The sequence below is a fragment of the Phasianus colchicus genome, chromosome 1, assembly GCF_987193195.1.
Source record: "Phasianus colchicus chromosome 1, bPhaCol1.hap1.1, whole genome shotgun sequence".
Classification (NCBI taxonomy): domain Eukaryota; kingdom Metazoa; phylum Chordata; class Aves; order Galliformes; family Phasianidae; genus Phasianus; species Phasianus colchicus.
In genome coordinates this window covers 59654275-59680179 of record NC_143436.1, presented here as the reverse complement: position 1 = coordinate 59680179, position 25905 = coordinate 59654275, and the positions used below count along the sequence as shown (strand labels likewise).

The 25905-nt window shown below is 42.2% G+C and overlaps 1 protein-coding gene and 1 long non-coding RNA gene across 5 annotated transcripts; one reads left to right on the top strand and one right to left on the bottom strand.

The window, feature by feature from the left end:
* Window positions 1–1130: 1130 nt before the first annotated feature.
* Window positions 1131–6552, bottom strand: YARS2 (tyrosyl-tRNA synthetase 2). 2 transcript variants are annotated; one of them, XM_090144612.1, is made up of 6 exons: window positions 5663–6552; window positions 4281–4448; window positions 2963–3118; window positions 2447–2617; window positions 1764–1949; window positions 1131–1221 (listed from the first exon to the last, which is right to left on the bottom strand). In XM_090144612.1, exons 1-5 carry the CDS (start codon window positions 6460–6462, stop codon window positions 1790–1792), a joined length of 1455 nt encoding a protein of 484 aa, XP_090000738.1. In that variant the 5' UTR covers window positions 6463–6552; the 3' UTR covers window positions 1131–1221; window positions 1764–1789. The 2 variants fall into 2 exon arrangements, with proteins under 2 accessions (XP_090000738.1, XP_031445682.2); XM_031589822.2 differs by having other exon boundaries at window positions 1131–1949.
* A 532-nt stretch (window positions 6553–7084) lies between these two features.
* Window positions 7085–25312, top strand: LOC116226777 (uncharacterized). 3 transcript variants are annotated; one of them, XR_016468551.1, is made up of 7 exons: window positions 7085–8210; window positions 8313–8525; window positions 9071–9161; window positions 10210–10323; window positions 20354–20545; window positions 21171–21283; window positions 23825–25312. It is a non-coding gene; the product is annotated as an uncharacterized LOC116226777 (long non-coding RNA). The 3 variants fall into 3 exon arrangements; XR_004166407.2 differs by having other exon boundaries at window positions 7085–8525; XR_016468553.1 differs by having other exon boundaries at window positions 7085–8525; window positions 20354–20569.
* The last annotated feature ends 593 nt before the right edge of the window (window positions 25313–25905 follow it).

Genomic DNA, 25905 nt, shown 5'->3' with positions numbered 1-25905 from the left:
ATACAGTTTCACAGACTAGGAAAGCATTTCCCTCCAGCAAGGATTAACCTAATCGTTGCAAACTACACTGCAGTCAATGCCCAAAGCAATCACTTAATAAATCCAAGAGGGTTTCACACTTGTTTACACTGGGGAAGGAAGGAAGGGTCCCTTCAGAAACAAACAACAACAACAAAAAACAGCATAAAAGCTTGAGCCAGTCTGCTAAGTTACTGTCAGTTACTGCTAATTAACAGTCAGTTATCCAGTTCTATGTTATTTTAGTATCAACTTTGACTGCTACTATTTTTGGTAATCATGTGTAGCTTTGTGTTGTTTAGGTAACAGGACCATGAATAATGTGGGACCAATGTTCCATAAGCAACACCAACACAGGAAGGGAAAACTTTGAAGATGGCAAAGCTCTGTACAGATTTTAGGTGTGTAAGAAGTAGCAGTGTCTAGCAGTGAAGGTATTTTTTTTTTTTCAGAACAATGAATAAAACACCATTGCCTTTAAATGTAATGTTCTATCTACTCCCTGAAGTACATCCTCACCTTCGTTCTGGCCTTATAAGGGAATTGGGAAGCTGTGATCCCAAATGTTAGTAAGGCCATGAGCACTAGGATGATTTTGTGTTCTGAAATGAAAAAGTGCTGCTTTTGCATGTTGCCCTATCTGAAGGGTTGGATTTTAATTGCAAAAACACTTATCTATCTCCCCTCCCATTTCAAGAAGTGAACCTGTTCTGTATTACCACATTAAAGCTGCAAAGCTCATATGCAATATGCTCCCATACATAACCAATAACAAGCTTACATATCAGGACTTAACTGTTTCACTCATTTATTGTGAATCTTCTGCAGCTTTAAACCTAAACCTGTTAAGAAAAAAAAATACAAAAAACTGTTGATAGTAGGTTGTTTGTCCTTACCCACTTATCCTGATTTTCTATGTTAGGATGAAGTCAAAAGTCAACAGCAGCATTCATCCTGTTAGGACAGGTTTCAAGTATCCCTTTGCACATCTTGCTGTGAATTACTCTGTAGCATATCTGGTGACTATTGCCCCTCCCACCTACAATACAGTAGTTGGAAAAAAGTTTCCATCTTGGCTCCTTGAAATAGATCTTTTCATCTTCTCCTGCATATTCTTTTGAATGGTGCTTGAAATCTCTCTTCATTGGTGTAACTTCTAAGAGCTGCATGGGACAGTGTTCCAGTTCTGTACTTCAGTGGTACCTGTTTCCAAAGCAATTCCAATCACTCCTTTTTGGTGTTTTAGATCTGTATCTTATTTCTTAGTGGAGAAAGCACATCACATGAATCTGTACTCTTCATGGGCAACAGCTGATACTGACAGCCACTGCATTAACTTAAAAAGGAGTAAGAATAAGCCCAGCTTTAACAAATTATAATACATAACTTCAGTGGAGTTAAAAAATCCAGTGTGCAACTGCCATAATACAGCGTGCAGCTTTTTCTGCTATATGCAATCTGTGGCCTACATGAAGTGCGATCATTGTGAAGGAATGAGACAGACAGCAGATGAGGAAAAAATCTGGTATGGATTTCTATTACTTTCTGGTTCAGTGATTCACTTCCAGAGCTAAAACATGAAATCTTACATGTTTATAATCTCAGCTGCCTTTATTTGAACCCTTTTGATGTATTATGAAAACTGAAACTATGCTATTGGGCAGTTTGTGAGCTGCATAGTAATGCACAGTATAGAAACGTCTTCAATTACGTCCTTCAAGCAACAGAGTTGAAGTGGTATCTACCTCATTTTAGGAAGATATTCTTCTTGTCACAACTGCAGCCATTTTATAATGTAGTAGTTTTTCTTTCCAATTCTAAGCAATGATACTCCATTCTTGAGAATATGCTGTCCAAGAATAAGAACAGTCTCCGGATTGGTTACACGAATCCCATTTACTGTAACTCCACCATCTGTAATTTTCTGGTACCTTAAAAAAAAAACCAACAACAAAAACAATGAGTAATTGCAAGAGGAATATATCTATTCCTGGTAAGTACAGAAAGATCAGTTAAGTTTCAGATGTTTCTTTGGTTTAATTCATAATTGAATAAATTTTAAGTCTTGTGCACATCCACTCCTCCTGAGAGGGATAAGGGAACATAATCTGTTGATGTTTCTTTCTCAGCTGTATATTTTAAAGATATGGTACATGACACTGCATTATCCTACACTTTCTCTTCAAAATGCAATGAGGCCTCCTGTCTCAGCCTGGTCTAGTGGTTGGTGACCCTGCACATAGCAGGAGGGTTGAAACTAGATGATCATTATAGTCCTTTTCAACCCAAACCATTCTATGATTCTGTGGTATGCAGGTAACTTACACATTACTATCTGTTTTGGTTATTCTGACCTCTTATTCAAGTGAGCACACAACTTCCACCCATTTAAGTGAGGTACTATTGAAGAGTAGGGCTGATAACATACCCACTATGTCCATGTGGAATGGCATTTGCTTTGCGACACAGGTCAAGCAGAGTCATTCCAGGTTCAAGTATCAATTCAGCAGAAGGAGCCTGTCTGAAAAGTTCCTGTAACTCCTGGTCAGACATAGCTTCCAGTGCCTCCACACTGCTGTGATAAAGGGCTTTGGTGCACCTGTGAGAACAAAAATATTCAGAATCAGTTCTAGTCTCATCTTTGGACAAAGCACAGTTCAACTGAACAGATTCCCTTCCCCAGTTTCTTCTAATGCTCCACACAGTGACAGAAGAATTTAGGAGCTACCCTCCCAACTCTGAATTCGTGGTTTTTTTTTTGGACTCTGCTCTCTTGCAATTTTAATATAGCTTATGTATCTCTTAAGTCTAGAGCATTGCTATATATTTCTCTTAATAGCAAAGCCTCAGCTAACTCCATTAAAACAGTCCCTGAAAAGCTATACATAACTAAACTACCATTGGATATATCCAAAATAGAACTGCTCAACAAAATGAACCTCACCTCTTAGCAGATTCCAGCCCTTCTCTGCCATGAACAAGTTTCGTTACTTCTGCAGCAAGTCGCTTTTGAGGGCCCCATTTTTCAGGCTCTCTGGCATGCATTTCCATGATGTGGTCAATCTCCTCAAGAGGAAGAAAGGTGAAGAGTTTCAGGTATCTATGAGCAGGGAAAAAAAAATTTCTTTTGTCCATGAAACCATCATTGCAGATTTCCTGTCCTTGTCTTTCAAACTTCATTAACTGCACTAAGATGATTCTTATTTCTTCAAGAAATCCACGTTATAGCTATTTTTTCAAACAACTCTTTGTTTTTGCCCACATACATTAAATTTAAAATGGTAACTCATGTTTTATTTACTATTTTATTAAGGGTAATGCGTACAGAAATAAAACAGTGCCAAAAGCTTTTATGAAGCTTGTACTGCAGTCAGGAATTTACTTTTACAATGAAATGTACTTTACAGAATGTACTGCAATTGTGTGTCTACTTAGGAGGTTCTAATTTATATCCTTAGTAGTTACACAATTTATCAATGCAAAGCAATGCAGCCATGCTGATCACCACACAGAATTATGCTGTTTGTTGATGACTGAGTATCTTGAAGATTATTTAGGACAATCAACAATTTAAACGTGCATATCAGAAGTATACTCTTTAAAACAAGGATTATTTAAATGGGCATGCAGTTGTATAGAATTCAGTGTATTAACGAAGGTACTTCGATGATTACAAAGTCTGAAAGCATTAAACATTTTGATGTTAAATATCCACACAGCCTTTTTTCAGTCTGAGAAGTGCTGTGGGTGCAAAACCTCCATATAAGAATTAAGCCAAGTTATGACAGATGTTTGTACTGCAGTTACAGTATTAAACCTTAGCATGGGGTGCTGATTACTACTTGCTTTGAGAAGGCTCAAGCAATTAGCAATTTGACCAGATATGTAAACTTTGTTGGTTCTGTTTCGCTCCTCTGCCTTTGTTTTTACTTTCAACAATGACTTAAAACTGAAATTCTAAAAAGCTCTGCCTTGTAGATAAACTTATATTGTCTACCATGGACTTAAAACAGCGTTGTTTTCTCTCCTTTTTAATTGTGCTACTGCTGCAGTGTAACTGTCTACTACATGTGTCCTTATGTAGGCCAGTGGTGTCCCAAGTGGAGTGCAATCAGCCCAAAGACTATGCAAGATGATCCACTACGTAGATATAAATACGTGTGCATGCACTCGAGTATACCCGCTTGCAGTAGTTACAGAGAACCACCAAGATGTGGTTTCATAAACAAAGCCAAGAAGACAGATGAAGAAAAACTACTTACTTCTCAACTATGTCATCCTGTTGTCTAACAAAAAACTGATACAGCTCAAACGGAGAAGTCTTATCTCTGTTTAGCCAAACTGCGTTGCCAGCAGTCTTTCCCAGTTTATCTCCAGTAGTACTGGTAATAAGAGGCACAGTAATTCCAAACACATCTGTTCCTGTCATCCTGTGAGGATTAGAGAAGATGAAAAATCACATTTTGGTCATCATTAAGAAAACCCACACATCCTGTAAGATACTATCCCTTAGCAGTTATGCAGCTGTTAGCAAAGTAATTCAAAAGTGTTTTATGAAAAGTGCTTTAGGAAAAAAAAGAGGACTTAATTGTTTTAAGTTCTTTGTGCAATGAAGTTTAAGTAAAATAGCTTTGTGAGCAGCAGCACTAGCAAGTTAACCTGACCTGTACTTCTGTTTTCTGCTCTGAATAGTAACTGAGGCTGCCTGTGGATTAGGATACCTATAGTGGTTTTTTTCTGTTCTGAGCGTCTTGTCAAGCACACACACAAGGCCAAACTTTGCCACCTACAACCAGCAGTGCCTCTGCGAGACTGGCACCTAACTTGGCGATAAGCAAAGGTTCAGCAGCACCTTTCACTGTGTTTCTGGGGGAAGCACTACAACCATCTCTAGGCACATAACCCACCTTCACTTTGGTGCGATTACACCTTGAAAGTATTTGGCAGCAGCAGATCTGTCTGCATGCTGTCATTCAGGATGTTTGAATCATGGCGTCATTAAGGTTGGAAAAGACATTTAAGATTGTCTAGGTCAACACCAACCCATCTCCACCCTGCCCACTGCCCACGTCCCTCAGTGCCACATCCACACGTTTACTGAACACCTCCACGGATGGTGACTCCACCACCTCCCTGGGCAGCCCGTGCCACTGCAGCACCACTCATTTCTGAGAAGAAATGTTTCCTAATGTCCAACCTGAACCTCCTCTGGCACAACATGAGGCCATTCCCATCCTATCACTGTTACCTGGGAGAAGAGGCCGACTCCCACCACACCACAACCTCCTTTCAGGCAGTCGTAGAGAGCGATGAGGTCTCCCCTAAGCTCCTCTTCTCCAGACTGAACAACCTCAGTTCCCTCAGCTGCTCCCCACAAGTCCTGAGCTCCCCTTACAGCTTCACTGCCCTTCTGTGCACACGCTCCAGGGCATCAGTGTCAATCTCGCATTGAAGGACCCAGAACTGAACACAGCACTCGAGATGCGGTCCCACCAGTGCCGAGTACAGAAGGACGATCACTCCCCGCTCCCGCTGGCTGCGCTATTTCTGATCCAAGCCGGGATGCCGCCGCCCACCCGGACGACCCGCAGGTCCCCGAGCACGGCCACCCTCCATCGCAGCCCCGCGCCCCGTCCCCACCTACTTGGTGACGAGCTCGTATCCGGACATGATGTTGCCCATCTGGTCGGCGCCGCCCAGCTGCACGCGGCAGCCGTGGTGCCGGTGGAGGTGCAAGAAGTCGTACGCCTGCAGGGCGGGGTACAGGAACTCGGCCAGGCTCATGCCCTCGGCGCTGCGCAGCCGGGCTTGGCAGGCCTGCCGGCTCAGCAACGTGCCCATGCGGAGGCGGCCGCCGGCGCCGCACAGGAAGTCGAGCAGCGGTTCGCGGCCCAGCCACCACGCGTTGTCCAGCAGCTCCGCCCGGCCCAGGGGCCGCCCTCCGCCCGCCGCCCAGAACAGCGCGCGGTGGTTCTCCAGCAGCCGCCCCAGCCCCTCGCGCAGCCCCCGCGCGTGGGCCCGCACCCTCTCGGCCTCCAGCGGCTCCCGCGGGCGTTCGCGGCCGCTGGGGTCGCCCAGCCGCGCCGTCGCGCCGCCCACCACGGCCAAGACGGTGTGTCCGGCGCGCTGGAAGTGCAGCAGCGCCATGACGGCCGGCAGGTGCCCGACGTGCAGCGAGTCCGCCGTCGGGTCGAAACCGCAGTAAACGGCGACGGGCGGGCGGCCCGGCTCCAGCAGCGCTTCCAGCTGCTCGTCCGCGCCCTGCGCCGGGAACACGTCCTGGAAGAGGCCGCGCTCGCACTGCGCCGCCAGCAGACCCTTGGCGCCGCGGGCCCGCTGCGGCCGTTCGTGGACGTGCCGCGTTCCGGGCGGCCGGGCCCGCCACAGGGCGCCAAACAAACCCGCCGCGCGGCAACAGCGCCGCGAGAGCCTGGGCGCCGCCATCTTGTGCGGGGCACGCTGCGGGGCGGAGCCGGGGGCGGAGCCGCCGTGGGGAGGCGCCGCGTTACCGCCCGGCCCAGCCGTGCGGAGAGGCTGTGGTGAATCACGGAACGGCCAGGCTTGGAAGGGACCTCAAGGGTCATGAATCTCCGAACCCCTGCCACATGCGGGTCACCAACCTCCGCATTTATTACTAGACCAGGCTGCCCAGCAGCCCGCGTGGAAGCGTTGTGTCTCCCACGATAGCGAGGAAAATGAGCATAGAAATAACGATGCCTTGGTTCTTCCTTCATCTTTCCCCCAACCTGTCATCCCCAACTGCTAGGATTTCAGATGTTTTCAGTCTAAAGAACTTGCCTTGTAAATCGGGTCTTCAGTTTTGAGTAATTCATTCAGCGGGACTTACAGCAGGTGGCTGAAATTAGTAGGATTGCGGCATTAGAACTTTAAAATTCACACTAGAATTTGTGAAGCTTCTAAATCAGAGCCTGCTGCAAACATCATTTTGGTTTAAGCTTAGGAAGTGTGAGATAGATGGGCGGATGGTGAGGTGCATTGACTGGCAGAGCTGAGAGATTTGGCATCAGTGGTGCAGTTTGGTTGGAAGCCTGTAACTAGCGGTGTGCCCCAGGCATCGGTACTGGGTCCGGTCTTGTTCAATATCTCTTCATCAGTGACCTCAATGAAGGGATGGAGTCCATCCTCAGCAAGTTTGCTAATGATACAAACCTGGGAAGAGTGGCTGACATAGCAAAATGCTGTGCTGTTGTTCAGCAAGCCTCAGACAGAATGGAGAACCTTATGAGGTTCAACAAGAGCAGCCGTAGAGTCCTGTGTCTGAGGAGCAATAACTGCATGCATCAATGCAGATTAGGGCTGATCTGCTGGAAAGAGCCCTGTGCAGGAGGACCTGTGTGTCCTAGTGGACAACAGGTTGGCCATGAGCCCGCAATGTGGCCTTGTGGCCCAGAAGGCCAATGGTATTTTGGGGTGCATTAAAAAGAGCATGGCCAGCAGGTCAAGGGAGGTGATCCCTCTACTCTGCCCTGGTGAGGTCACATCTGCTATACTGTGCCCAGTTCTGGACTCCTCCGTTAAAAAAAGACAGTGATAATCTAGAGAGAGCCCAGTGGAGGGCCACAAAGATGATTCAGGGCCCAGAGCATCTCCCTTATGAGGATATGCTGACAGCCCTGGGACTGTTCAGCCTGGAGAAGAGATGGCTGAGGGAGGGATCTCATCAATGTTTATAAATATCTAATGGATGGAAGTCAAGTGGATGGGGCCAGGCTCTTTTCAGTGGTATGTGGTGATAAGATCAAGAGGCAGTGGGCAAAAACAGAAACACGGGAAGTTCTATGTGAACACGAGGAAATACTTCTTTACTTTGAGGGTGACAACACTGGAACAGGCTGCCCAGAGAGACTGTGGAGTCTCTGGAGATATTCAAGACCCACCTGGGCACTTTGCTGCATAACCTACTGTAGGGAACCTGCTTTAGTGTGGGTAAGACTTGATGATTTCCAGAAGTCCCTTCCAACCACAATGATTCTGTGATTCTGTGGTGATTTAATAGGAAATTGGATTCAGCATCTTTGAACGTATTCTACTTGCCTGTTAACTTCCTTCTTATTTCCCACTGCATTCTTGAAATAAATCTCTTGTTGGTATAGCAGCACAAAGAGAGCAGCTTGCACAAATCACGTGGCACTTAAAGGAACTTCAACACCAACAAAAACAAGTCTCTGTCAGTATGTTTGTCTGAATTTTACTGATGCTAATTTTATGATATTAGCTACTTTTTTCCCAAAGACTATTTGATTAACTTCTACTTATATTGTTTCTTTCCTCAGGTCCTTTGGTTCTTCTGAAGAAAGAAGAGGTGTGCATCTTAGCTCTACACACATGAAAAATTCACAAAGTGAAAACAAAAAGCTGTGAGTTACCAAAGTTAATAAGCAAAACATTTGTCCTCCACCCTCTGATCCTCTGTTTCCCTTCTTTCCATGAAAGGTTGTGCTGTGTTGTTCCCAACCCCTTCATGGAGGTGACAAGTAGTGCAGGAGGTTGGTGCCATGTGTCTAATGGTTTGTCTGTTGCTCTTCCATGATGCTTCTAGTTTCCCTCTGCTCTTCTGTGCTTCCTACTGGCCCTGTCCTGGCATGGGTTGTCTGTGGGCTGCGGTCCCTCAAGGGTGATCCTTTCCCAGCATGGGTCCATTGTGGTCACAGTCACACAATTGGGATTTTAAACAATTGTATACATAGATTCTAATATCTCCTGTTATAAATAAAAGCTTTTTGAGGTTTGGAAGCTCCATAAATATCCGCTTCCTGCTGTGAGTATCCTTTGAATAGTGTTGGTGGTTGTTTGAAGCTGCACCTTGTTACTTTTTTTTCCTGTTTTGCTAGTCTGTAGTAGACCAACTGTCAGGGAATTAATCTCTCTATTTCTTCAGCACTTAACAAGCTTAGGGGCTTTCCAGAAATCTACCTCTTACCCCTTCCTGGACTTCAGTCAAAATATTTGAATTGTTGATGTAGAATACAGCAACTGCTGCAGGCACATCTGAACTATGACTGAAAATCCACAGGATTCTGTGTTTTTCTAGATTGATGCCTACTAATTCCAACAAATGCCATCCTTTTTCTGTGGGATCCTTTGGCTGATGATATCTGCTCCCAGAAGTGATGTTACTTTAGGTATATATAATCTTGATGGACTCACCTTCAATGAATGGTTATACACCCATTTGTGTATGTGTTGCTTATTTGTGTATGTGTATGCAATGTCTCAAAACTGGAATTGTAATCTGTGAAATCAGCAAGCCAAAAAGGATTATTGCAGTGGACTGCTCAACAAAGGAACTTCATGCTGTGCCAAAAGTGCTATTGTGTTATTAGTGTCATTTTACAAGTTAAAAATATTAGTGAAACATTGGAGAGTGAGACTAGTGAGGGGGAAAGTGCAGCTTGATTAAGTTTATTTCATGTCATTTTACATTTATTAGTGGAAAAAAATGGCCACTCATGGATTTCACACTTAATATCAAACCCACATATATTTTTTTCTTTATTCAGCACAAGTGTCCTAAGTAAATTACTGGCTAAATTTTGAAATTAATATGGAAAAAAAGCCCACTAATAACTATCTGATGAAATCTGTTAAAGCCATCTTCACAGAAAGCTATGTTGTTGCAGTGATATTTCTTCCAACAATATGCAGTCAAAGAAAGATGCAGATACTTAATTCAAATAGAAAATAGTCTTCTGATGGTGATGGAAGATGAAATCCAAATTTCATCCATATTTGTTGGAAAAGTTATTTAGGATACTTTAGAGTATTTTAACTTGAAACATAAGAAAGGTATCTCTAAATACAAAGAAAATCTTACTACAGCAATGCATTGTTTTAAATCTCTGGCAAGTTGCAAAGATGAAAAAGGAATAATGTTAGAAAAGAAGAAGGAATAATAGTCCTAAATACACCCATGTGTTACAGCTCTGCAATTTGTTAGCATCCAGAAATGGTAAGTAATTAATATTGTAAATTTAGCTCAATAATTTACACAATGTAGAAAAATCCTACACAAATGTTATTGTATTCCTGGAGATGTGATATACTGAAGAAAACTGGTTGCATTGCATTCTGTCAACTGATTTATGAAAGTTTCGCATATGTAGCCAATTTTACTATCGCAGTGGTATTTCCTATCTTATAAAATTAATTTATGTTGCCTTATTGTTGCAGGTGAAACCTCTGCCTGCAGAGCAGAACCTGCTCATGTGGAAAGAACTTCATCTCTTTCCACCCACAAAGTTAATATGTGGGCCAACAGGATCTAAGGAAATAGTTACTAAAAAAGTAAGTACTTCTCTAGTTCTAGTTTTCTGTTCCCCCAAGAGACCTTTTTTTGGAGTATTGTTACTTTTTGTGGGAGTGGAGATGGAAGGAAATATCTTGGGGTATACATGTTGTTCAGTGTGCCTGTACCTTGAGGAAGGTCCTGTCAGATGCAGAAGATGATTTTTAAACTCTTGAGCTGCAACAGTGGAAAGCTTGGTAAACTCAGCAGTGGGGAAGGTCAGTGATTTTGGTACTTCCACAAAAGACCACTAGATAGTTCAATCAGAATGGATTACAGGAGGCAGAATGCTACAAAGACTGGAATAAATATATTGATTAGCCTGACACCTGCTGAGCCTTTTTGTTTGCAGCTACTTGTTTTGATATTTTCTGGGGGACAGTTAAAAACAGCTCAGTCCCAACAGGTAATGTTTGCATTTCCTTGGTCCATGGCTAAAAACAGCAGACCTTTTGACCAGCAGGTTTGTTGTACTATCACTGTGTTGTATGAATTTGTAACTGTGATTTTTTGACTGTTTCTTCTAGACAACAGTAATGGAGTGGGGACTGTGATTTACAAGAAAGACAACTTTGTATGTAAAAGTTCATGTGGCCTAAAAACTACTCGTGGTTTTTAACCATGAAGAGATACTGCTCAGGATCATAACTTGCACTTTTGGATTCACTCCCTATAAAATAGTGTAGTCATGATCTAGTGTTACACTAAAGTAGTACTTGAAAGATTGTTATGGAATAAGTTATCAAGTACAAAAATATTTTCAAAAGACCATTTATATCTGTGAGAAGTACATTTTAAATTTACTAGGCTTGTGTTTCTACGTATAAATAAGCAAGATAGTTTTCATTATATTGATAGTTCGTCATGTTTACTATCTTCAGAAACAAGCTAGTAAAGTTACAGTAATATTGAACAATTTTCTGGAAAAAGAAAAAGAAAAGAAGTTTGTATTCCTGACCCCACATTTGCTAAAACTATAAGTAACAAGCCAGTGTTCTTACGTGATATTATTACTATGACTGTATTAAAATTCCAACCTGTTTATTTTGCATCTTTCCAGAATGAACTGAGGATAGTGACTCAACTAAGAAAACGTAGTGGTGTAGTGAATATTTTTTTATCCCTTTTCAATGACTCAGTGTTTATCAGCCTCTTTGTGTGTGATTCATTTTTAATAATCAAGTTTTTCTATGATCATTGTTTATAAGCATTATTTTTCATATTCAAAGGAACTTACATTTCTGGAAACAAGGACAAATGATACTTGTGGGCAAAAAAGACTTCATCATTTTCTGAAACTTCACATATACTGATGAATGATTAGGACCCACAATCACTCATTTTGAAATGGAGATCTGCATAAGTGTTCCCAAACATCAGTCAAAATTTAGAATCACACAGGAACTTTCACTGAAGATTTAACAGCTTATAGCAGTTAGATTAGCCTGTAAATAACTGAAGCTGCCAGAAGAAAATTCCCTTTTTGCTTCTGTCCATAAGTTTCCCTGGGCTATGGTGGATATCCAAAAGGGGAAGCAAGTAGTTTGTTTTCCAAGATGGCAGAGGTTGGTTTAGACCAGTGTGCAGTTGTGTGTGCAGAAGCTAATGCAGTTGTTATGAGGTAGGAACTCATTAAATATTTAAAGAAATTTAAACAAAGAAAGTCTTGGTGCTGCGTTTATCTCTCTGACTCATCTAACATGGGAATTTCCAATGCCCAGAAAGAAGTGATGTTACGTAGCATGGAAACAAATTTAATCTAAAGCACTGGGGGCAGTTGTTTGTCAGAGATCTGTTCTTACATTCTAATACACCCAGCAAACTTATGTGGTAGTGTCTCAGAGCTTCCTGCTAGTCCCCTGTCTCTGACCTTACGTAAGCCCAGTTTCCACATGCAGTCATGGTCTTCATGTGTATTGGAGGCAGGAGTAGCTGGCACAGAGCTTAGGCTGCTGTGTGGGCTCTAATGCTATTGGAGCCATTAGAAATGCAAGGCATCAAAGCTGGGTGATTAGCTTAGACTACTTTCTTTGATACACATAGAGTGAGTTTCATGTGGTTTCCTACCTGTGGGAAATTTCTCTTCATAATGACTGCTGTTGCAAATGTGTGTGTTATGTTCTTAACTGATTGCTCCTCTTGACTGAACATGGGAGCTGTCACCTACTCCCATATTCAGGTGATCATGGTTTGATGGTGAAATGGTCCCTGAAAACATATTACGTTAACAAGAGTATTTGTCTTAATGGTGCTGTGAGTACACAAACAGTAAGTAGATCCATCTCCTGAGCTGGCAAGGTCATGGTAATATTCTAAGTATTCACTTGTCATAGGCTTTCAGTCACTTACTCTCCTGTCTCAACTAGTGATAAAAGACAAAAGTGAATGGAATCCACTCTAGATTTCCAAGAGAAATAATTCTCTCCCAGCACACACACCTCATTTGTGACTATGATAATTCTGCATTTTTTCAGTCCTGAGAGAGACCTGAGTAGTGCTGAACTTCATCACCACGTGTAGCCTTTGCAGTGACTGTATGAAACTGACTCAAAGGAGATAGCAAAAGTCATCTTGCTAAAGCGAGATGGAAGTAAATGTAGGTGATATTAGATATGGTTAAAAGCTATGTGCTGCGGTTCTTAGCTTGCTGTTCCTTTGTCCTTCACTAAGGGTGACTTCCTAAAGCCATGCACTTTCCCTTGGGAGAGGTTTGCACACTTCATTTTTCAGGCTGGGCCTTGTGTGCCATATTTGAGCTTGTTTGCACTGCAGAGTTGACTGCCAAGGAAACAATACTTCTCACAGGAGTATGCTCCCACAGTAGAAGGGAAGAGGATTTGATGACAGGTAGTGCTTACAAGCCATTCTTCATCACCAGCAGGTAGGAAGGTCCTGGGGTAACAAACCAAGGCACGTAGACTTTAAGTGGAGTTTCATTTTCTTGCCAGTATCATGCAATTTCAGACAAATGGAGGACCATCCTATCTTCCTGCCTGCCAGATCAGGCTCTGCTCTCTTGTCCACTACCACAAGGTCAATGTTGCCGATAGCAGTTCTTCCCTCTTTGTGAAGACATGCTCTGCTAAAGGTGTGTACAGTTCCCTAGAAATCCAGGGTCTACATGCTTGTCTGTCTTACCATCTAAATATCCTCACAGTGACAGCTCAGACTTGTGAGATTGTGGTAAGGACTTTATTTATAGTAATAATCAAAATCTTTGTCATCTAAGGACGCTATTTTCCAATAGAAAAGTAAGAGACTGTTTCAAGTAGTCAAACAAACTTGTTGCAGGAAATCTAAGTTTCTGTTTATACTGGCCTTAAAGCGTTTCATATCTTTGAGTCTACATGAACACAACTGTATTTAATGAATGGAGTGCCCTGGGACTAGTAATGGCTTTCATAGACTCTTGCAGTTCTTGCAAAGAGTTGTCTCCATGGATAATATGTGCACAGAAACATTTGTGGAACTAAGACTTTATTGATGTCAGATATTGTTAATGGAGTCATACTGGATAAAAGTGTAGCTCATTAACACAAGTTATTTTTAATAAGCTTGATTTTGCAGTGCTTTTTAGCACAAGATTATTGTACATCCTAGTTACTCTTTTATTTATTTTAAAAGAAGCCCATCAAATGATACTAAAATAGAAATATGAAATCAGAAAACTATTTTAGAAAGTCTTTCACGTTAACTGTGTGTACTATACATTTCTCTCACTGTGGTGGTGGCTTTTTTTTTGTCAGCAAGTTGGAGGATTAAGAGATGATCCTTTGGATATTGATCACCAGATAAGATAACAGCAAATATGAAAATGACAAATCCTAATATTTTTTAGCTACAATTCTGAGTGGCTCTGAAATGTGACCATGTCTGAGCAGGAGTTATGGTAATGAAATGGAGTAAGGTCATGGCATGGGCTAAGTGTGAGACCAGGACATGAGTGCTCTGATTACATAGGCATTGGGGAGTGGGCTGTTAGAACAGGGACAGCTCACACAAACTTGAATGTGGCAAAGACACAATGATTGCATCAAACTGCATATGCTGTGCTGCGTAGGGTTTGCTTCTGCCTGTGGCTCAAGGTTGAGGTGCCCTCTGATAGGCACATATCTGTTTTCAAAAATTTGTTTGTTTTTGTGTCATGTTGATAATATTTTGAACTGAGTTTGATTTGCCAGTCCTTGAAACCAGACCAATTAATGTGGAACATGCTTTCATGTTCAGGCTCAATCATTTAAATCATTTAGTTTTGAGCCAGGGTTTTGCAGACTGTGGTGCTGACAACTGCTTTTTTCCTTACTTTTAAATTCTCCCAACTGTAACACCAATACTGGAATTCTCTAGGGTCACCCTAGACCCAGAATAATCTATGTAAACCTTCTTTATCTTAAAATGTCATTATGAGAATGCTGTTATTTGTGGCTTGGTGGCGTCAGCAATCATTTCTTTTGCACAGCCTCTGCAGAAGATGCTGAAGTGTTTTTCATGAGATTAAATTGAAGGTTTTGCACCTTCAAAAAACAAAATTGTTTGCACTTTTTCATGTATTATATGTCTGTGTTCCCTTTGGAGATGGCAAGCCGCTTTTTTCATTTCACCCTTGACTTCTGTTATTTGATCTGGAAATACATGTGGGCTTTCTGCTTGGTTTGGAGGCTGAGAAAGCAACAGCAGAAAGTATTTTGGCATGGGGTAGCAGAGAAATAGTCTTTTGTTTATGTATGTGCAAGCGCACATGTGCCATAGGGGCTGGGAGAATTCCTAAGGATGTTCAGCTCACCATGCAGTATGACAAAGCCATGCAATAGGCATCCTGTAAGAGGAACTTTACAAAACTAAATAGTGTATGTAAAAGAGATGATAGTATTGTAAATCCATAATCTCTCCAGACTCCATAAGCAATTGTGCATAGACTTCCTTGTAAAAAGAAGACAGCAGAGTCTTAAGGCAAAAGTGTAAGGTCCTGCACCTGGGTCGAGGCAATCCCAAGCACAGATACAGATTGGGTGGAGAATGGCTTGAGAGCAGCCTTGAGAAGAAGAATTTGGGAGTGTCAGTTGATTCAGCATGAGCTGGCAATGTGCTTGCATCCTAGCAGGCCAACCATATCCAGGGTTGCATCAAGAGAAGTGTGACCAGTTCAAAGGAGGTGATTCTGTCCCTCTACTTTTCTCTTGTGAGACCCCACCTGGAGTACTGCATGCAGTTCTGGAGCCCCCAGCACAAGGACATGGAGCTGTTGGAGCAGGTCCGGAGGAGGGCCATGAAGATGATCAGAGGACTGGAGCACCTTTCCTACAAGGACAGTCTGAGAGACTGGAACTCTTCAGGCTAGAGAAGAGAAAGCTCTGGGGGGACTTTATAGCAGCCTTCCAGTACCTGAAGGGGCCTACAGGAGGAAGGAGGGACTTTTTATAAGGACTTGTAGTGACAGGACAAGGGGAAATGGCTTTAAACTGGAAGAGGGTAGATTTAGATTAGATATTAGGAAGAAATTGTTTACTGTGAGACTGATGAGACACTGACACAGGTTGCCCAGAGAGGTTGTGGATACCCCCTCCCTGAAAGCATTCAAGGCCAGGCTGGTTCAGGCTTTGAGCAACCTGGTCTAGTGGGAGGTGTCCCTGCCTATAGCATGGGGTTGGAAATGATCTTAAAGGTCCCTTCCAACCCAAACCATACTATTATTCTATGAAAAGTTGTATATTTCTCCTTTAAACTGCTGCATTTCTCCTTGGGTGATGTACAAATGCACAAAACAATCATAAACATAATTGCACTGTAGTTATGACCCTGTCTGCTAGGTGCATACCTGTCATTCTGGCAGAGATGGAACAAAAACATGTGTAGGAGAAATCTGTAAAGAGCGCTGCACTTCTGAAGAGGCTTCTTCCAGCCAACACTGTCAGACTTTCCTATCAGAGTCAATGCTTATAAATGTCAGATGCCAGCCTTTTTAATCACTGAATTGTCTATATGTGTATGTGTATAATGTACAATTTAAAAAGTTAATGACAATGAAATCTAAGTAATTGCACAGTGTCTGTGTGCAGATATATTTTTTTTCCTCCTTGTCACTTACAAGTTGGTATTGATTGCTAACAAAATATTTGCTTGCAGCATTCGAGAGAGATCTTTGGTGACCTTTTCATCACTCACAACATGGTACTTGTCAAACTACTTGTTCTAAGACTTATTCGCTTAAAAGAATGAGGCAAAGCCCAGGGGGATATCTCTTGACTGTATTATGGCATCCCAGTAATGTAACAAGAAGGAAATGTTCAAGACTGAGTCCTGTTAAAAGACAAGCTAAGCCTAAGTAGAAACATGGGTACAGTTAGAGTTGATCAAAGTGCTGAGCCTTCTTAGTGTAAATCGTCATGTCTTTGTGTGATTTTCCCATAAATTATAAAGCCATTTATCTTAGCCTTGTAAGAAAATGATTTTTTGCAGGCATTTTATGAGCACTTGCACAAAAAAGTATAGAATTGATTGTAAAAGCTTAGCCTTTCTTGTGATAAATAGGATGAAAAGATAATTGTTTTCATGGCAACATGCTTGGGCAGATAATGCAGATTAGTGTAAGAACTAACAAGAGCTAATAGTGAGAGTTAGGATTTTATTTTTCCAACTGATTTGTTTCAGCATGAATCTTTTATCCCATCTGTCTGATGCTGACACTGATGGAAAGGAGTACCAGCAGTACTATGAAATTGTGTATGAAAGCTGAGGCACCTATAGCTTGTCATCTCATGTATACAAGCACCCTGGTGGTGTGATGGAAATTTCTTGGAGAGTCCAGGGAACTGCTATATCAAATTGAAGTAACTGAACAGATGTCACTGACTTTCAAGTGCACCCTTCGTCCTGTGTTTTCCTCCTCATTCTGTATGGGGCCCACAGGGCCTTTGCCTTTCCTTGCTCTCAAGCAAAGATGGGCATAGTCAAACTTGGCCACCACAGTGCTGTGGGATCTAGTTCTCAAAAGAAGGTCTTATTTGCCATAAAACACAGTCATCTGTCCCTACTGAGTTTCACACTGGCCAGGAGCTTTGGAAACTTTTACAGGAATTAACCAGAAGGAAAGCCAACGTGTCACACCAGTTGTGGTAACTTCTTTTCTCACTTCACACTTAAATTTTTACTTGGTACATCTTTCTTGAGGAGAAGAGTCTTATTCAATTGAGAAATATGATGGTTAAGTATAACTGCAACTTAAAATGCTATTTTGACTTATGTTGGCATTTATCAGATCGCTGTGCAGTATGAGGGATTCCGTATCGCCTCTCCTCCTCGCACCAAAGTGAAGTTATACGTTCTTTAGCCACGAGGTGGCAATACAAGAGCTCAATATGTTAAATTGTGCTCGTATTTGTAGCACTCTCACAGATCAGGCTTTGCAGTATTAGCTAAGTAAACATATTTGCAGCGTTACTACGGGATGACTGTTTGTTTGCTAGTATGGGATGACTGTTTGTTTGCTAGTATGGGATATCTGTCTCACAGCTGCATGACTGACCTCATGTAAGAGCTAAGGAAGACAAAGCTGACATTCTGGCTCAAGAATTCATGACTTTTATGATGCTCTTAATTGTTATTAGCAAGATTGTCTGTATTTCAGAGGCTCAGTAGTACGCAAGAGATGTTTTCTAAGAACTCAGCTGTTGTTAAAAGCAAAATGTCTCAAGAAAGGAGATGTGCTGAGGAGCTGCTGCTGTCCCACCATGCTCCTCTCCTGGCTTCACCTCCTGGCTTTCCTGAGGCCCAAAGGACCTGGAGGCCCTGTGCTTGTGGATTGCTTCCCAGATCTGATTTCTTCATTGCCTTCAGTTCTGCTTCTACCATCCAGGTATTTGGGTCACTTCTCAGCGTGGCTGGTGCTTTTTTTCCTACATTATCAGTGAGTTGAAAGTGGTGCCAGATAGAAATACTTCATGGTCAGACACTGGAATGTGCTGCCCAATGAGATGGTTGAGTCACTGTCCCTGGATGCATTCAAGAAATGTGCAGATATTGTAATAAGGGACATGGTTTAATGGGCAGTATTGGTGGTTGGTAGATGGTTGGACTGCTTGATCTCAGAGGTCTTTTCTTCTTTAATAGAATCTTTAATGATTCTATGATTTCCATACATTCTTGTAATCAGGGGTGTCATTTGCAAGCATACATAATATGATAATCTCTCTACTATTGTCTGCACGGAGTTCCAAGGACTCACGCTGCATTGGAGAAAGTATTTTAAGACACTTTCTAATTCAGCACTACTTCTTTCAACTTGGACTTTTAGAAGTCCGACCTTTAGCTTTAAGAAAGTTGTTCTTTTTTTTATTTTTCTCTTCCCTCATTCAAGTAAGATAGACTTAAACAACCTGTAGCGTAAGAAACAAAGCATGGGTTTAGAAGTGTTTTACATTATTACATTCACCGAAGTATTTATTTGGACATGAGAAGTTGTTGTGGATGTGCAATTAGTTATTTTACACCAGAGGGATAACAGCCTGCTGTTGTCTTCTGTTGGCATGGTATCAGTTTTCCTCTAAGCACGTTATGGGAAATCTTATTTTCAATCAGGTAATGCAGTGTGAAGTCGATGTGCTAAATCATAAATCTTTCAAACACGCAGATCTGCGGCTTAGTAAGCAGGCAGCAATGTAAAGGAGAGGAAAACCGTGAGCCGCCTTGAAAAATTCAATAGCTTTTGAGAAGTGAGTGTCTCTTGGGTGGATTGGAAGTGAATCTGTGTGAGCCGGGGTTGGGGCTCTCTGATCTGCTGGGGATATGTCTGCTGTGGCTGCCGCGTTCTTCAGAGCTTGAAGAATCATCTGGCTTTGCTTAGCACTGACTGCAGTGTTTAACAATGAACATGATCAGGGAGTAGTGTCTGGGAGGTATATACTTCTGAGGGGGGCTGTGCTGTATCTCTGACCCTATCTGTAAATGCCAAAGCCACCTGCTCAGCCAGCTGATAAACAAGGTTCGTCTTCAAAGCTGACAGCAGATGCTTTCTTCTGGGAGAACGTGTGATCCCTCAAACCACTTCTGTGTCTGGAGATTGTTTGCATGCATATATCATCTCTCTTGCTGGCACACTGTACAGCCTGCAGACAGAAGCTCTAAAAGCGAGCTTTGGGATGTGGTCTTTGAGGAGCTGTTACAGTTTTCCCCTACATCTTTCCTCCACTGTACTTGCCAGCCTGTTGGTGAGGTATTAGACATAAACCCCAGTGCCAGACATTTCTTAGAGACCACGTACTTGGCTTTATGAGCAGAAGGCTAATGAGGCTCACTGTCACAGCAAAAACTATTCAGGTAGTATTTCTGTACCCCTCATTTTTTTCTGTAGTGTCAAATGAAGAAGATGATAATTTAATTCTTTTAGCCCATTGTTTTGGGGCATGACCCTCATGAGCATGATCGTGTAGAACAACAGGTATACTTGCAAAGGGAGAATTTAAAAGAGGAAGAGAGCAACAGAATGTGACTGATAGCCTTAAAGTACAGTGCTGCAGAGAGAGACTACACACCATGTACTTCCAGAAGAAAAGTCATTCTTTTCTGTCCTGTAACTTCTTCTCTGTGAATGAGCACTTCTGTTGTGCTGCTTCCTTTAGCAATTACTTTTTTCTTTCCTGTATTTTGGTGCTCATTAGTGTGAGCAGGATATGATGAAGGCAGAGAGGAGGAAGCTTTGGAGGCAAATACAGGGAGCTCCTTCCTTGCTTTTACTGAAATGCTTTTGCTCTTTTGCCAGGCACAACCTGGAAAGTCTTCCTGGAATCTCTAAAATCTTGAAGGACGATTCCAGGGATTTTAGCTTGGTATTTTTTATGAATGTAATTCTACCGGAATTCCTTCAGCCTCTGTGTTCTGCATTTGCTGAGCTAGGAATCAGCTTTTGGTGAGGTCAGAGGATAGGCTTTAACCAACTTTAAAAAAATAAATCCCACTAAAGCACAGTTTGCGTTTATCTAATAACAGGAGATGTCATTCTGCTACTTCTACTTCAAGTACCATGTTAACTTTTAGGCCCATCACTGCAAGAAAGACATTTGAGGCCCTGGAGCACGTCCAGAGAAGAGCAACAAAGCTATGAAGGGTCTGGAGCACGAATCTTGTGAGGAGTAGCTGAGGGAGCTGGGGTTGTTCAGTCTGAAGAAGAGGAGGCTCAGGGAAGACCTCACTGCTCCCTACAAAGACTGAAAAGGAGGCTGTGGTGAGGTGAGAGTCAGCCTCTTCTTCCAGGTAACAGCGATAGGATGAGAGGGAATGGCCTCAAGTTTCCCCAGGGGAGGTTCAGGTTGGATATTAAAAAACATTTCCTCTCAGAAAGAGTGGTGCTGCAGTGGCACAGGCTGCCCAGGGAGGTGGTGGAGTCACTGTCCCTGGAGGTGTTCAGTAACTGTGTGGATGTGGCACTGAGGGACGTGGGCAGTGAGCATGGTGGGGATGGGCTGATGTTTGGACTAGATCTTAGTGATGTTTTCCAACCTAAATGATTCTGTGAACATGAAAACCTTCAGCGAGATGGATGAGAATATCTCCTTTAAGATACTGTATACATGATAAAATGTTACTTTCTCCCCCAATCCACTTTCCCATTCCTTTCTTTCACATTTCAAAACATTCTTTCCAAACTCTAAGAAAACTGGTTTTCAAACTTAGTAAACTTTAGAAATAGCATCTCACTATTTCTATGAGATGCTTAGGACATTTTGTTGCACTTGGTGTTTATATGTAAGATGATGCTATGTCTTCTCTTAGCATGCAGTTCATTTTTCTTGTGTGCACGTTGACATGGATTCTGAACATCTGTTGTATTGCACTTTTCTGTTTCTCGTTTAAGGTGTTCAGTAGACATTTACATCAAGAACAGGAATCTGGTGACCACATAAGCAAGTGATGAGATAGAATGTTCAACGGACCACTGTGCCAGCTTTCATTAGAGATTGGCAGCAGGTAATTGTTGTTATTTTACTGATATTGCATCACATATATAAATAGTTGTCTTTGATGCTTACATATGATTGTGATGGCTTTGTGGCCTGACAGCTAATAATTTACATTCTTGCTCTACTCCTGGGATATGCTCTTCTCTCTTCCCAGGAATTGTTAGTCAGTGCGCTCCTTTCAATCTGTTCATTCCCTATGGCTTTGTATTGCTGTGTGATAAGGGCAGTTTCTACCTGAAATCTTCTGGCCCTGTCGGTGTTCCCCTAGCATGTCACAGACTTCTCCAGATACAGCATAAGGCAAGCTGCAAATAGAGATAAAAGGCAGGAAAAAAAGTTCATTTTTTTTCAGAGTAGAGATGAAACCCACTAAGGATCTACACTGGGCTCTGCTGTTTAAAATGCTTGTAAACAATTTGGAAATGTAGGTGGCTAGTGAGTGGCTGATGGGGAGGAGAGGATATCAGTTTCCAAAGACATTTCAGGATGCTCTAATCTAATTATGTTTGGGGATTTGCTCTGTATTGAGGTGCTATTGTATCTAATCTGGCTTGTCAGACATCATGGAGACATCATAATGCGGACAAATGTGGTTCAGGAGAAACCTTAAAACTTACGTTTCTGACAGGCTTGTATGAAAAATTCCTTGCTCCAAAAGCAGGATCTACTCAGAGGAAAATCTTTTCTTTTCTTTTCTTTTCTTTTTTTTTTTTTTTAATAGAAACGTCAGTGTTTTTTGCAATAACAGTCCCAGAAGGGGGTGAGGGTTTTGCACAGTACTGGACTTCTTTGTGTGCAGATGCAGTGTTTAACTGCTCTTATCAGCTGAGGCTTAAGAGATGCTTTAAATTCCTATTGTAAATCTGTGTGTTTATGCCAAAAAGCTCAAGCATGGGAAAACTGATACCAGTGCAAGTACTGCGTCTATCCTTCCAGTAGAATTAAGTATAGTCCTATACAGCACTTGTGTATGGTGCTGGTAACAGTCTATAGCCCACACCCACCATGTTTCTGAGAGGCAGCAGGCTTTGCTGACTGTGGGTTGCTGTGAGTGTTGGGGTGAAGCATCTGTCAGCTCAGAAGCCTTGTTGGAGCTGTGAAGGTATGATGTTGGCCAGGCCAGGCCAGTAGAGACTACAGAGCAGCCAGACATGCCAGCTCCCAGCAATGACACAGACCAGGTGATAATGCCTGCCCTCAGTGTGAGAAGCCAGCCACTGCCAGTGCTCTTGTTATCAGCTGGATGGATGACTGTGTTCCTATGTGTCCCCAGAGCTGCAATGCAGTGGGGTCTGGCTGATTGTCACCTTTCCTTTGCTTCCAGTACTATGTAGCAACTGCAAACTGGAAATCAAAGCTGCTCCATCGTGGTTTGTGTAATAGAGATTTCCTTGGCCTGCTGAAACAGGTCATGGCAGTAGGCAATCCTCCTCATTTCTCTGGGACATTAAAAACCAGGCAGACAGTGTACCTGCATTTCCCAATCTGCAGTGAGTCAATTATTCTTACAAGTGAAGATAGAGGCTGCTCCTCAGCACAATGTGCATTTTACCATTATGGCTTGCTATAGGTTGCTGATAGTGGTTTACAGTGCTTAACTTTAATGTCAAACAACACAAACTGTTTCAGAGCCCAGGATAACTCTCACTGCCAAATAGGAGGGAAGCAGTCCAGGTGCAGCTGTGTAAGCACTTTGATTCTTGTGTGAACCTTGAATAACCCTGAGGAATACATTATTCCATCTTTACCATCAGCACACAAACAAACATGCTTGCTATAAATAGCAATTTCATTATTGGGGTAGGCAGAGGAGCTTCCTGCCTGTGTGGCTTTGACACTGAGGTTACACACAACCAGCTTATCATTTTTAACACCTATTACATGTAATAATGTAATAACCACGATTAATATATAACAACTTCTTAGGTTGTATCTGCATACACATATGAAAGTTTTTAATAAAAGTCTGTATCTAAAAATAAGTATATACACACACATGTATGCATATACATAAATACAACCTTCTAGTCCTTTTAAAAAGATTGAAGCTCGTGTGAAGAGAAAAGGAGCAAAGCTTGAGGAGATGAATTCCCCACATGGCTCAAACCAATGCTGCTGCCTCTTGCTGCTGGCTCTCTTCCTGAGACCTGGATTGTGGCCTGTAGTCTCCTGACATTTCTTAAATCCAACACATCTTAGAAAAAGAGGAACAGTAACTTCAGGAGCCTTTTTTCAAACAAACAAACAGAAAAAAAAAAAACAGAAAAACAGCAGAGCAACAAAACCAAGAGGGTGCTGCCCACACTAGGCAGAGGAAAATTTGGCAGCTGCCAGAATGGTCTGTCAAGCACTGCTGAAGCCTTATTAACTCAGAGCAATTCTTAGTTACCTCCAAAGCCTGCCCAAATGTTTACTGGAGTATGAAAAATGTTTAAGACCACTTTCTCTTTTCTTGTAGTTACTGCTTTTGGTTCCTTGTAGCTCTTCATTTCAGGCCTCTGCTCACAGTTGTCTCGGAAAAACTCTCTGCCCCCCTCTCTTTCTCCAGCTGAGAAGTGGAGATGTTTGGAGCCATGTGCACTTGGTGAAGGATTGCTTCTGCTCAAACCAAGGGCACCAAGCACTGGGAACAAAAAGGTCAGTGCTGAGGAACGGGAAGAAGGTTGAAGAACCAAGTGGGAGACAGGGAAGATGACAGCTGGAGAAGAGACATTTCAGAGAAACTTTCTTCACCTGAGGGATTGAAGAAAAGAGGTCTTTGTCCCACTCAGAGCTCTTCACCCTTTTGTTGCAATCATTTTTTCCTTTGTGTGCCAATGGTCCCATGGTAAAAACACTGAAAAAGAAAGGGGAGCTTTTCTGTTCTCTGAAATCCCTTGGATTCAGAGAAATCCAAGAGAGAAAATCCCCTGGATGCCTAGGTATGGTAATGTTTGTCCCTCATGCTAAGCAAAGAAGTGTCCCTGCTTTATTCCTACAGCCAAACTTCGGTGTTGATCTGAATGACAGATAGCCAAGCAGAATTGAACAACACACGGATAAATGATCAGGATAAAAAGGATTTTAATCCAAACATTCAAAGATAAATGGCAAATTCACTGAATATAATCAGAAGTATTAGACTGTAAATCAGTTGCAAAAGCTGCAGTGAAGCACTTGCTCAAGACACTGTGCAGAGCCACTGGGGCGATGCACGTGCTTAGAAATGTCAGCAGTCATTATCTCAGAATCACTCCTGTTTGCCATGTACTGCACAACACTGGCATTTTATCACAGTGAAATTTCTTTTATTTCTTTTATTTTATTTGAAGGAGATAAGCCACCATATTTCCCAGGCAGCATTTTTTTTTCATAACACTATGCTTTCACTGTTGGAAACCTTTTTGCTTTTTGATCATTTATATTCCACTCACTTTTTCCAGATTACAAAGAGATTTCCATGTCGGGACCTGCACCCAGCCACATCTCCTGATGCCCAAAAACACAGGCGCCACTGTAGCAGCCTTCCTTCCTGCATGGCCTCTTCTCTCTGGTAGCCCTGTGGCCTTTGGGCATACCCCATGCTGCAGAAGCAAAGGCCCAAAAGCACTTTTGGTGGTTTTCTTCTATTTTTTTTTTCTCCTTTTGCAGCAGAGTTACATACCAGGAATTAATTTAGCTTTGGCACATATAAGTTCCACTGTGTTCCTTTGTGCTGAGCAGCATGAGTTTTGTTTGGTTGTTTAATATTGCCTGATCTGTTGCACTGCAGTAGATGATTAATCTTTACCAGTTGTGTTATCGAGCAGTTCCTACCAACTATGAATTCAAATGTCTGCATTTCCCATTCTTCCTGGATAGAAAGGCTGGGCACATGGTGCATTTCACTTCTAATTATGTATGTTAGGATGAATTATGTGCTATTACTCAAAATAAATTACCCTTTGATGTAAGTTCAACACATGAACGGACGGTTATAATTACACCAAGTTGAAACAGAAATCAGACTCATTGTGCCTAGTCCAAAATAATTGTATGTGTTTTGAAATAGAATAAAATCAGCAATTTTCTGTTATTTCTCAGTTCAACTGAGTGGTCATTGTGAAAGCATTTTTCCTTTGTGTGTTTGAACTGCAAATGCAAGAGGTAAGTGAATGGCACTGACAGAGGCAAAGGAAAAGTGAGCCGTTCTCTTTGGTTGTCTCTGGTTTCCATATCACTTCAAAGTGAGTGGCTGCTGCACTCTTGCTACAGTTAATCCTTCTTTTGGGAACATGCCAAAGTCCCAATGTATGTTCCAGTATATTTCATAGAATCACAGAATCATTTGAATTGGAAGGGAGTTTTAAAATCCATCCAGTCCAACTCCCCTGCAATGAACAGGGACACCCACAGGTAGATCAGGTTGTTCACAGCCCCATCCAGGCTGACCTTGGGTGTCTCCAAGGACAGGACATCCACCACATCTTTGGGCAACCTGTTCCAGTGTCTCATCAGTCTTATTGTAAAATACTTCTTCCTTATATTCAACCTAAATCTCCCCTCTTATAGCTTGAAACCATTTTCTCTTGTCCTATCACCACAGACCCTGCTAAAGAATCTGTGCCCTCCTTTCTTACAGCCCCACTTCAGATACTGAAAGGTTGCTCT

Bases quoted from the DNA above. Each gene is read 5' to 3' on its own strand.
- YARS2 (XM_031589822.2), bottom strand. From the start codon at position 6,462: ATGGCGGCGCCCAGGCTCTCGCGGCGCTGTTGCCGCGCGGCGGGTTTG. The intron at 3,119-4,280 runs GTAAGTAGTTTT...CCCTGCTCATAG, and splicing joins CAGGATGACATAGTTGAGAA to ATACCTGAAACTCTTCACCT. The intron at 1,950-2,446 runs GTATGTTATCAG...TTTTTTTTTAAG, and splicing joins ATTCCACATGGACATAGTGG to GTACCAGAAAATTACAGATG.